The sequence below is a fragment of the Mytilus edulis genome, chromosome 9 (genome assembly GCF_963676685.1).
Source record: "Mytilus edulis chromosome 9, xbMytEdul2.2, whole genome shotgun sequence".
NCBI lineage: Eukaryota > Metazoa > Mollusca > Bivalvia > Mytilida > Mytilidae > Mytilus > Mytilus edulis.
The window spans coordinates 47,549,062-47,561,831 of record NC_092352.1 but is presented as its reverse complement, the minus strand read 5'-3'; the positions used below and the strand labels follow the sequence as shown (position 1 = coordinate 47,561,831).

The window sequence follows — 12,770 nt, the reverse complement described above, 5'->3', positions numbered from 1 at the left end:
ATAATAAATTAATGGTAAGCAAAAAGTTTAAACCTTTTTATACTTGAATAGTTTCATCTTAAGGATGTTAAAATAAAAAAAATGAATGTTTTCTTTTTCAGTATAATGGAGTTGACTTCCGGAAGCTGACAGCTGAAGAAGCCTCTTTAGAACTGACCAAGCCATGTCCTTCTGTTAGAATGCTTGTACAATATAATCCTGCCAGTAAGTTATATAAGGATGATATTTTCTGTTACCCAACTGTCAACTTTTCTGAACTAAGTGGGAACTCTAAACTTGACACCTGTTGGAGTATTTGGTTTTAACTGAATAAGTCACAAAAGAATACTTTTAACTCTACTAGGACTAAGTTTACATCAAATTATGGTTTGTTTTAACACACAATGATATGTCCAGATAAGATTTACCTAATCTCATGAAAGTTTTACATTATGGATGGGAATAGCTGCTATGCCTTCATTAAGCTTCTACCTCTTCTCCTAGGGGCTCAGTTTCTCTATCCATATGAACCAACATATTTTTTTTTTAATTATTGAGATCCTACACCCGACACTCAAAACTATATCAATTTATATTTCTTTTGACAACTTACATTGACTGCAGCATAACCTCCTCCTCCCTAAGGAATAATCCACATTGTCACATCCCTTTTGAATTCAATACACTAGTATACATAAAATTTCTTTGTTTGGGAGTCTAATCTCAAGCTAATAATTATATCTTTTTTTTTTAATTCTTCTTACAGGATATAAGAAGGTTTACAATCAACCAGGAGACCATTTTTACGTAAGAGTCCATTTTGATCACACAGCTGATAATCACGGAGAATTGAGCTTCAAGAAAAATGACATTTTATTGGTTGAAAGTACAATCCATGATGGCAAGCTAGGTCATTGGTTTGCATGGCTGGTGGATGATGAGGGCAGAAAAACACAGAAATGTGGTACCATTCCAAGTAAAGAAAGGTAAAGAATATAAGTTATTTATCCATATTCCTGCATTCCATGCAAATTTCTAGATTTATCTTCATTAGAGCAAAAAGATTTGAAAAGTCAAAAATTTATCATGACAAAATGAGCTTTATATTGAGAGAAATTTAGTAGCAGAATAATAATTTGTATGCTGACGGCAACAGAGTTACAGAGGATGTATTGTTTTTGGCTGATTGTCATCAATTTGTTGTTGCAAGCATTTTTTCCTTACAACCTCTTCAGATTAGTATGGTGCACTCAACTCCTATCTTAATTGACTAGAATTGTCAGTTTTACTATTGAAGGGTCAGTGATTTTCTCTAGGCACTCCGGCTTCCACCACCAATTAAAACTGGCCATCACGAAATAGCCCAAATGCGGTGCTTAAAATTGGCATAAAACACAGAAAATCAAATCAAATCAAATCAAATCAAATTTGTTTGAAGAATTCCTTGAAAGAGTTTGATAATCAGAAAAATCTGAAATGGGGGTACCATATTATGCATAAACCTGTGAAAAAAAATGATTTTATCCTGCAAATGTATTTTACAAATCAAAAATGATAAATACCTTTCATTTATTTACAGGTTAGAAGATGATTTTAATTTAAAAAGAAGCCAGTCAGAGAATGAATTTGAAGACCTGAAAGGTTCCAGACGAGGGTCAGGAAATGTCAGGCGAAGCTTTCTTCAAAGACGAAAACATAAAAGAAACAATTCCAAAGATAGCAGAGAATTCAACTCTTTTTCTGATGCCTCTTTAAATAGTGATTCAGTCCCACAGTTAGATGGTAGGTTTACTAATACATGTTTTGTATTTCAAATTTTGTCTTATTCATCTAATTTTTTGATTTTATATATATTTCTTTATTATGAGCAAGTTTTAAATAGATCTCAAAAACTCATTTTTAGGGCGAAATAAAAGACAGACCATAATATCCCTTCTCTTCTGTTTAGCAATTCCTGCTAAAAAACAAGGGGCTTCAGATTTGAAAATGAGTCGGCATATAGCAAAAAGAGGAAAAATTATAAGTAGGAGTTATATTAAAAAAAGTCAAACCTTCTTACCGACAGAGGTATTTATTTGCAAATTTAGTAGATTCATATCATAAAAATGTATATTTTGTTCCTTTTGGTTTATCTGTTATAAAAGTATCATATGTTTTTGACAATCTTCTTACATATGTCTATGTGTTTCTTTTCAGATATTTCTGTATACACATATACCAAAATTGAAAGAATGGAATGTAAGTACAATAGGGAAAATGTTTTTTGTTTAATTTTTAAAGCAATTGCTTTTATGCCGTCGCGTATGGCCATCTTTGTGACCCAGATCAGAGACTCCGCCCAGATCAAGCCATAGTATTTTGTTAAACAGGCTCCTGGTCAGTCATTCTTTAACACCTATGTATGTTTTCTAATGCAATACATAGCTTGAAACTTTAAAAAAACGTTAGTGGATTTAAGAAGTTTCAGAATATGTTCTTGTAGATGTATTTTTGTATTTAAAGGGTCAACCGTTTGACTATCAAATAACATAGAAGTCCGAGTGAAAAAAAGTACATTTTTATAAATGCGATTCCGTTTTCCGCCGTTCGTACGATGTTTCAACAAAATATGGATTCATTTCAGTTGTTGATTTAGTATTGAAAATTTAACTGAATTATCTCCTAATAAATACGGTTTTTTATGTTTAATTTGTGTTTCTTTAAGAGGTCAGGTGCTCTTGTTCATTCATAAAATTATCGTTCATTCATACATTTATCGTAAAATCAAAATCACTACACAGGTTAATGCGTAGTGTCAAATTATTACCTGTAATCTAAAAATAGACAAACTTTATTTCCGCAAATAATTTAGCGGAACGAAACCCTTGTTGAAAACACATAACAATAAGTTCGTTTTCCTTTTCTGTCAAAACTCCGTAATATTTATCGATCACCTTACTAATGAAATGGACCCGTCCAAACGTAGTAGATGCCAAGTCGGTCCAGATGAAGAGATATTTACAATTTGGAATTTTCTAGTTTATTAATACATAGATTGAAAAAAAGTACGTCTTTTTAAATATCATGATCAAAACTGGGTTTGCATAACAAATGTCAGATGAAACCATTATCCTCGTCTTTTCAGTGAACAAGTCTACTACGTTTGTTGACACTCGACGGTCCACCGTGTTAGCAATTTTATTTCACATGTTTTCGAAATATTGAAGATCATTTTTCGCAATGTTTCCTGAAAATTGATAAATATCAAAGCAACGTAGAGCTGTTTGTTCTTGTTCGTATAATAAAATTGAGAATGGAAATGGGGAATTTGTCAAAGAGACAACAACCCGACCATAGAAAAACATACAACAGCAGAATTAAGGTCACCAACAGGTCTTCAATGCAGCGAAAAATTCCCGCACCCGGAGGCGTCCTTCAGCTGGCCCCTATACAATATATATACTAGTTCAGTGATAACGATTTAATGTCATGTTTGTCTATGATGACCCCCCTTTTCGGGATTGCATGAGAATTGTAGTTATCTCGTACCCACATGCACTTGTTTCTATCCATAGGAAGGTCGACTATCCATATAAAACTATTTATATGGATAATAGACCTTCCTATGGATAGAAACAAGTGCCTGTGCTCGTATCGCATCAGAAGGACACATATCAACTGAGCAATAATGTTTGGAACTTAGTTTTAAAAATGATGACAAAGTATTAAACATTATGAAAATATTTTTATTAAGCTGAAATATACATTTATTCTTTACATGCTTATGTCTTGTAAGATATTTTATTTCTTTCCCGTTTTTTAACATTTGCGTCTGGAAAGTTGAAATGTTTTAACTTAATCATTTGTGTTAATGGTTAAATATAAATTAATAATGAAAATTGTTAAAATTAAATCAATAAAGGAAATTATTGCCAAGGAAGTTACAAACACTACCAGGGGATAATCCATGATGATTTCTTTTTGAGTTATATGTTTCAGCACATGTATATTTGACCCCAACTTTAGCCTGGTAAACGTGTTGTCTCCTTGTGAAATATAAAACATATTAAAAATGACTTTCTGCTAAAGTCTTTTATTTATATAAAGTTAAAACCTTCTTACTTTTAACTAGACAACACTCATGTCAGGTTTAATTCTTGTATATATGTGGATGAAAAATAAAAGTCCCCAAACATTAACATGGCAGCAATTGCTTTTACAGCCTTTAAGGCTTTGATTTTTTTATTGTCTTTAAAAGAAGTAAATGGATAAAGAACAATAAAATATTTGTTTAAATACATGATGCAGATTTTAACTTATTTGCAAAATGCAGTATGATTTTGTTCGATAAAAATTGGTATGAAATTTTTGAAGATGAGGATTATGAAATTAAACAAATGCTCCATCTATTTTTAGTGCTATTTTAATACCAATGATGAAATGTCTGATGATATTGTTCCTAATCAAGCACATATTGTGATGTTTTTCATGTTGAATCTTTAGAAATTACTACCAATTGCCTGGTTCCATGACTGAAAGTTTCCTTTGAAGATTTTAAGATATTGCAGAGTTCTTGGACTTGTTAAAACTTCATCAATTTAAGCAACAAATTATCAAAAGTACAGGTCAAACATATAATGCACTAGCAGGTCAACTGTTTATTTTTAAAACAAAAGAAAGATATATTTTTGAGATCTACTTAATATGCACGGTACTACATATTAAGTAGATATTGAATTAAAAAAATGTATCCTTCCATAGCAGTGACCATTTGCATTTTATATTCATATGCATTGTGTAATTAATTGTAACAACACCTTAATTTGTACATTTATATTTTTTAGGTAAAAAGATACGGCCTGTGATTTTATTAGCTCCATTGTCTGATCCTTTAATTAAAAAACTAGTCTCAGAATCTCCTGACATATATTTAGCTTGTCAACCTGGTAGGTACATTACATCTGTTTCATACAAACATAAATTTTAGGTAAATTTTATAAATTTAATGAAAATTATCTTCTGCAATTGAGAAATGACATAAACAAGCATTCTTGTATTTATGCAGACTAATTGTGGTTTGAAATTTATCAAATTTTATTATGATTTACGGGTACATAAAGAACAAGGAAATGTGGCACTGATCAGATCCATCAATAAGAAAAACCCATACCATTTAATCAGCTATAAAAAGCCCTGACATAAAACATGTGAAACAATTCAAACAAGATTACCTACAACCTAGTTTATTACAAAACAAATACAAAAAAAATGTATGACAGACAGGAATAAACTAAGTCCTCTGAGCTACAGGCTCCTGACTTATCACAGAAATATTCTTAAAGTTATAAAACTAGTACAGTTTAAACACAATAAAGCAGTTCAGATCTTTACTTTTGGTGTAGAATTTATTATTTTTAATAAAAAAGACTTTTTAAGCTTACTTTTTAACTTTTTAACCAATACCTGTGTTCTCAAATAAAAATCAAACATTTTTTTTCTTCTAGCTGTGATGCAAGCCTCTGTTCAAGTAATGGAACAAGGACTAGCAGACGGTACCTATATTGACTATTGGCAGGAAGATGATCATTTTGTGTGTATTCGAGTCACAAGTATTCATGAAATCAGCGACAAGGTACAAAACTATATGTATGATGGAAAAACAGTCAGTATGCTGGCATCTTACATCTTAAAGACTGTGATTAAGCAGTACTTATTTTGATGTATTAATTATCAATGGGTTAAAAAATTAAATATTTATTTCCTAAATTTTCAACAAACTCAGTTTGCAGCCATTAAATCTGCTGTTAATAATGAATAAGTTTTGTTCAGTGTTAATTTATCTTTTGAATGTATGTAATAATTGGACTCGCTTATATTTTTTCTTTATTTGTACTGTTTTATTCTTGGTATGTATCCTGATTAAATTGTCTGAGATTTTGTTGATATGGAATTTCATAAGCAGATTTTGTATTTTCTTTGTAAATTATTAGTGAAATAGTATTTAAAAATGATTTTGACATTAATCTATCTAATTCCCAATATTTTAGTGTAAGAACCTCTCTTATGTTTCAGGGCATGCATAGCCTACTAAATGGAAGTCCATCATCTATAGAAAGACTTCACAGGCAACATATATATCCTATTGTAATATTTGCAAGACACAAATCTGTCAAACAGTTAAGGTATGTTATTTTGTAAAACAAAAGTAAATCTGGAAATTTTCCAAACCTGTATTCATACTGTAAACATTTATTTTTTTGCAGAATTGAATTTTATTATGGGATATTTCACTAATTTATTGTCATAGCAGGATGAACTCCTCATACAAATTTTCCACTTCATTTAATCTGGTGTACACATAGAATTATGAATTTGATAATTGATTGAGAAGGAGATGTTCATTGGAACTTGTATGATCAAGTTGATGAAAATAAAGGCAACAGTAGTAAACCACTGTTCATATTACTGTTTTGTTTTGAAATTATACTTGATATATTGAGTTTTATTTGTTTGCTTATATTGAAATTTAGCTTATATTGCTATACATGTACTATTCTAGTAAGTAAGTAAGTAAATTATTATTATAGTGAAATGTGCAATCAGAGTTTAACAAAATACAAATATATTACATAAACAATAAAAGACCAAGTTCTAATTGAATCTGTTTTTTATTGGTCAAAATATGAAGATAAGCCTTCAAAACTTTCATTTAACTATTTTTAACACGATATCATATATTAGATAGCATGATTTTATTAACCGGATTTTTGTGACAAAAATGTCGGTTATTGATTTGGGGATGTACGGCGGGCGGTCGGGCGGGCGGGCGGGCGGCAATCAAATGTTGTCCGTGCATTAACTCATGAACCGTTCAACCAAAGCTTTTAAAATTTTAATATGTTATTACTGACAACTATACGAAGGTCAAGTTCAATAATGGCGATTTTGACTTTTACCGTTCAGGAGTTATGGTTCTTGAAAGGTGGCAATCAAATGTTGTCCGTGCATTAACTCATGAACCGTTCAACCAAAGCTTTTAAAATTTTAATATGTTATTACTGACAACTATACGGAGGTCAAGTTCAATAATGGCGATTTTGACTTTTACCGTTCAGGAGTTTTGGTTCTTGAAAGATTGAAAAATGGAGTTTTCAGTCGTGTCCGTGCATTTACTCATGAACTGTTCTACCAAAGCTTCCCAAATTTTAATATGTTGTTACTGATGACAGAATGGAGGTCAAGTTTAATAATGACGATTTTGACTTTTACAGTTCAGGAGTTATGGTTCTTGAAAGATTGAAAAATGGAGTTTCCAGTCGTGTCCGTGCATTTATGCATGAACTGTTCTACCAAAGCTTCCGAAATTTTAATATGCTGTTACTGATGACAAAATGGAGGTCAAGTTCAATAATGACGATTTTGACTTTTACTGTTCAGGAGTTATGGTTCTTGAAAGATCGTAAAATGGCGTTTCCATTCACGTTGTTGCATTTACTCATGAACCATTCAATCTAAGCTTTTCAAATATTATTATTTCAAAATGTTGATACTGATGACAAAATAGAGGTCAAATTTGATATTGATGATTTTCACTTTCACCATTCATCAGTAATGGTTCTTGTGATATTGCCAGGACACAAATAAATGTAAATAAATCCGGTTTGCTGTCGTTGTGACAGCCTCTTGTTCTTCAATGAGATAGATTGTTATTTATCCTTATTAAAACAATTGATGATTTTCATTTTCAGGGAATTACGTGATCCACAGTTTTTACCAGAAAGGTTAAATGCTAAAGCTGCCAAAGATATATTTGAAAAATTCCAGAAATTTGAAAAAGACTATAACCACCAATTTTCGGGTAAGGAATTCCAAAATGTCACTGATAATTGGAGAAAGGATATGTGGGTTAAACGTCAGTGATTCAACAACACAGCATCAACAATAACCAAATTAGGGCAACATTTGATCTTCTACTGTCAATTCTAAATCTTCTATAAAGTTTGAATAAATTTAACATAAAAGAAAAAGATTACAAATTTGTGGTTGATTGTCACTATAAAGGAAACAACAATTGAGGAAGGATAGCAAGAGTACAATTTTGCTCCCAGAATTAAAGAATCACAAAGTAAATTTGATTATATGCAAAACCATGAAAACAAATATTCAGGAAAATACAATTTTGCCATAATCCATAAAATATGTTCCCTCTCACAATGATAAGCTATTTTACTATCAAAAATGACTAAATTTGATAAAGAATATGAATGAAATTAAAAACAATAATCTTGTACAGATAAATATGTTATGTTCTTCTAATTTTCAATGAAGTACATAATATTTATATCAATGTTTTTCTATTTCAGCTGTCATTCAAGGTGGCAACATTGCAGAGATGCATCAACAGATTAAAACAGTGATATCGTCAGAGCAAAAAAAGGGCATTTGGGTCCCTTCAGTGTTGTGATAAACCACAGTGTATTTTAAGTGTTGTGATACTAAAACTATATCATGTGACCATCGTTCAAAGTGGTACAAATTTTTCTGTGTTGTGATGTCAACATTTGACAATAGGACACTGCATTTTTTCATTTATTTGTTTTCATATTTTCATGAAACTTTATTTTAGTATTTGGAAGAAAGGGAGAGCTACAAATGATTTTAGTGCTTTATATATTACTTTTGTTTTATTTGTCTTTAAAGGAGTATGTTATAAGGATCTTTCTTTACCAGTCCTGTAATAAGGGGAAAAAAGATGTTTTACTAAGGGAGACAATTTGTAATGTTATTAGATTATCTCCCTTGATGAGCTTTGGTTAAACAATGAAGGCATTTTAAAAATAGTCACAGAAGTGCTTTATTGCATGTATATATTATCTAGTCAAATGAGATCTCTATGTGTCCAGATTGACACAGAACTGCATACAGCCTGTCTCGGAGGAAAGATTTCAAGAGTTTTTTTTATATCTACAAATGAGTTTTTTATGTCATTTTTAGAAGATGTGACTGGTCGTTATGAATTATTATTTCTTATGATCTTTGACAGTTAAATAAAATCCATATAAATATGCTATCAAATGAAATATTTTCATGCTCAAATATTGAACGTTACCAAAAAAAAAATTATCCCTGATACAGCAAAAAAAAAAGGTCTGTTTTGTGATCTTAAAAAAAAGGGTGATATTGGAAATGAAATTTGTTAAAAGTATTTCCATTTTTTGTATGTAATACATTATGGATTACAAATGTTTTGTAAGGGATTCAGATACTTTTCAAAATATTGATACATTTTTGATTGTTTTCTCAAGTTTTTTTTACATTGTCAAGCACATTATACAAGCCTTCGGCAGAGCTCCTTAGTTTCTTAAGGCTTTTGCATTATTTTTTCTACAGATAGATATATAAAATCAGATACTTGTATACATTTATATTAAATGGAAGTGTATTCTGTGATATTGATTAGAACTTTTAAATGTTATATGTTTGTGGTTACCGTGGTAACATGTGTCTGTCATGAATGAGCAGTAATTTTATTGCAAACAGTAATTTTATTCTTAAGAGTTGGAAAGAAGTTGAAAAACCATTCGATTTCAGTTGTAGTAATTAGATGTTTTGTTTTTTTTGAGTTTTTACTTTTAAGTTTTTACTAAAACCATTAGTTTTAATAACATTAGATCTTGCGTTTTAAATCATGTATATTCTTTTTATTTGCTTAGTCAGCTGTGGTTGAGGGGAGATTAAAAAGAATACATTTAAACAAAGTTGAAAATTTTTAATGAGTATCAATGAAAAAAAAAATCATGAAAAATAGCCTTTAGATTATGAGAAACTTTAGATGTACTGATTGTGTACATTGCAGACTTCTAAAGGGTTTTATGCAGACAACTGAAAAGGAGAAAACACTGGTAGCAAAGAAACGGTATAATTTTGATAAGCATTGAAAATATCCATGAAGTGCTCTAAAACTAATTAAAAATACTTCCAAGAAACTTTTTTAAGCTTTTGAATTGTGATACTTTCTAAGCCTTGAATTGTTACTTTCTATTTATTTAAATTACATTGCTGATAAAGCTTTTGTTTATAAGATTTTGATATAATTTTGTATTTCTTGAAATTAAAAGTTTTCAAAATAATCGTAAAGAGATAAGTTGAAAATATTTGAAAACACTGTAACAAAACCAGGTTTTAGTGCGGGAATCGGCAAAGAGTATCTAAAAAAACTTTTGAGATGATGTCAAGATATATTTAGTTGGTTTTTTTTATTTTGAAATATTTAAATTTTCATTTTTACTCTGTATCATGGATTACAAAAATAAAGGAATACTGCTTCATAACTGCTGTCAGATTTAGTAGAGAAATTTCATTGTGTGAAATATTTTAGAATTAAAAATTTCTTGGATTTGAAAAAATGATTATATGTATGAATGTTTCTGATTTCTACAAAGTTTTAAATACAGATTTTTTATGTATGCTTGCTTTTTTAGTAAAAAAAAACATGGCTGTAGAATTTTGTCGAGGGTGATTGTGAGATGGGTGTTGGTATGCATGTCTACTATTGTGTTTACACCATCAATCATAGACATGGAAAAATAAATGGTTTAAAATATAAAAAATGTTTGTTTATTGTTTGGTTGGCACAAATCAGTAATTTCTGTTCCTCATAGATAATCTTACATTTAAAGAATTATAAACACTAAAAGAACCATTTACAGTATGTTAGATTTTCTATAGCATATCTAGGAATCTGTAAACATTGATTCATTGAAAAAAGAGGAGACATAAAACAATCTTCAAAAATAAGAATGTGCAATACAAACCCTACTGATATTTATGTATTGATCTCAGGTGCTAAGGAACAGTAATCATATTCTGTGCCATTAGTGACACCAATATGTTACTGATAGAAAGTAAAAAAAAGTAAACAGTCACACTAAAAAAATGTATTACCAGATCTCAAAATTGTTCATTCATCATTCCTAAGACAAGGTAATTGTCTTTTTATACACCCGTTAACGGGGCGTATTATGGTATAAAGATGTCCGTCTGTCAGTTGTCAACATGTCAGTTGTTAACTCAAAAACCCATTAACTCATATACATAAAACTTTTGTGAATTGATTATATCTATTGACATGAGCTCCCTTTAGATTTTTTTCAATTTTATAATTTATTTTTTCAGGTTATGAGTTTTATTGATTAGAATAAGGGGGATTTTCAAGTTTTCAGACAATAACTCAAAAATTACTACTAATTTGCAAGACATTTTGTTGAATTGTTTAAGGTAGCACAATACAAAGATTTTATACTTCCAATCACCAACCTTTGAAATGCTGTTACTTTCTTGTGACTGCATATAAATAAATAAAAGAGGTATATATAGATAGATAAAAGATTAAGCATTTAAGTGAATGCAATATTTTTGTTATGTAATCATTATGTAATCAATTATTATGCAATTAATGGCAAAATCTTGGTCAGTTCACTTGAATGAATTTAGCTCTGATATTTCTATAACTAAACAAGAAATTTTAACGGTGTCTCAAATTATCGCTATTGTTTTCCAACCCCTCATAAGTCTGTAATTAGTGTAAACATCCTTACCACATAAAAGTAAAGATTGTTTGATTAGGTGTAAAATTTGATCTATACCATCTATCTAAAATCTTTTTTAACGCTTCTTCAACGCTTTTGTAGATAATGGTTCTAGGAACAACATATTATAAAATCAACCCTCTCAGAGTATCTATGAAGAAGCTGATTTCAATTGAAAGTGGAAATTTCTTGTATTTTTTTTCTTCGAAACAGTCAAAATGACAATTAATTACATAATTGTTGTATAATACTAACATTGCATTAATTTGAAAGAGTAATCTGTTAGCTATCCATAAATACCACTTTTATAAATTTCAAAGCATTATTAAGAAAGTTACAGCATTTTAAAACTGGGGAATTGAAGGTATAAAATCTTTGTATTTTATAGCGTGCTTCCTTAAATCTATTGACATGAGCTCCCTTTTGATATCTATATAAATTTAGATCTTACATTAATTAAATTAAAAATATGGGGATTTTCAAGTTTTAGGACAATAACTGGAAAATGCTTTCAGCAGGTCTCATGAATCTTTGGAGAATAGTTTATATCTCTTGACGTAAGCTCCCTTTCTATTTTTATAAATTGAAGATATTAGATTTCCAAGTAATGTGGTTATATTCATTTAAAAAGGGTTGACTTTTTGAGTTTTTGGACATGAACTCAAAAATGCTTTCAGCAGTTCTCATGAAACTTTGGAGAACAGTTTATATCTATTGACGTAAGCTCCCTTTCTATTTTTATAAATTGAAGATATTAGATTTCCAAGTAATGTGGTTATATTCATTTAAAAAGGGTTGACTTTTTTGAGTTTTTGGACAAGAACTCAAAAATGCTTTCAGCAGTTCTCATGAAACTTTGGAGAATAGTTTATATCTATTGACGTAAGCTCCCTTTCAATTTTTATAAATCTAAGAGGTTTCCAAGTAATGTGGTTTCATTCGTTTAAAACGGGGTGACTTTTTGAGTTTTTGGACAATAACTCTAAAATGCTTTCAGCAGTTCTCATGAAACTTTGGTGGATTGTTTATATCTATCGACGTAAGCTCCCTTTTGATTCTTACATGACATTAAGAAGTTATTTAACTTTATTCTTTGAAAAACAGACAGGCGTATCATGTGCTCATTGGCGCAGCTGTTAATTCTCAGATACCTTAAGTGATTTCTTAGATACACTTGGAACATTGAATAATTGTAACGTGAATATTTATGTCTGGCATGTATCA

The 12,770-nt window shown here is 30.0% G+C and overlaps 1 protein-coding gene across 4 annotated transcripts in view; it reads left to right on the top strand.

Annotated features, from left to right (window-relative positions):
- Positions 1-10,568, top strand: part of LOC139488514 (disks large homolog 5-like) — a 65,348-nt gene extending 54,780 nt beyond the window's left edge. For all 4 annotated transcript variants that reach the window (XM_071274204.1, XM_071274207.1, XM_071274206.1 and 1 more), the window contains 9 exons: positions 102-204; positions 746-965; positions 1,559-1,761; positions 2,176-2,217; positions 4,803-4,904; positions 5,463-5,590; positions 6,031-6,140; positions 7,707-7,816; positions 8,322-10,568. In XM_071274204.1, coding sequence (XP_071130305.1) covers positions 102-204; positions 746-965; positions 1,559-1,761; positions 2,176-2,217; positions 4,803-4,904; positions 5,463-5,590; positions 6,031-6,140; positions 7,707-7,816; positions 8,322-8,422 — 1,119 coding nt within the window. In that variant the 3' untranslated portion in view covers positions 8,423-10,568. The remainder of the gene's footprint in view (positions 1-101; positions 205-745; positions 966-1,558; positions 1,762-2,175; positions 2,218-4,802; positions 4,905-5,462; positions 5,591-6,030; positions 6,141-7,706; positions 7,817-8,321) is intronic.
- Positions 10,569-12,770: the final 2,202 nt, after the last annotated feature.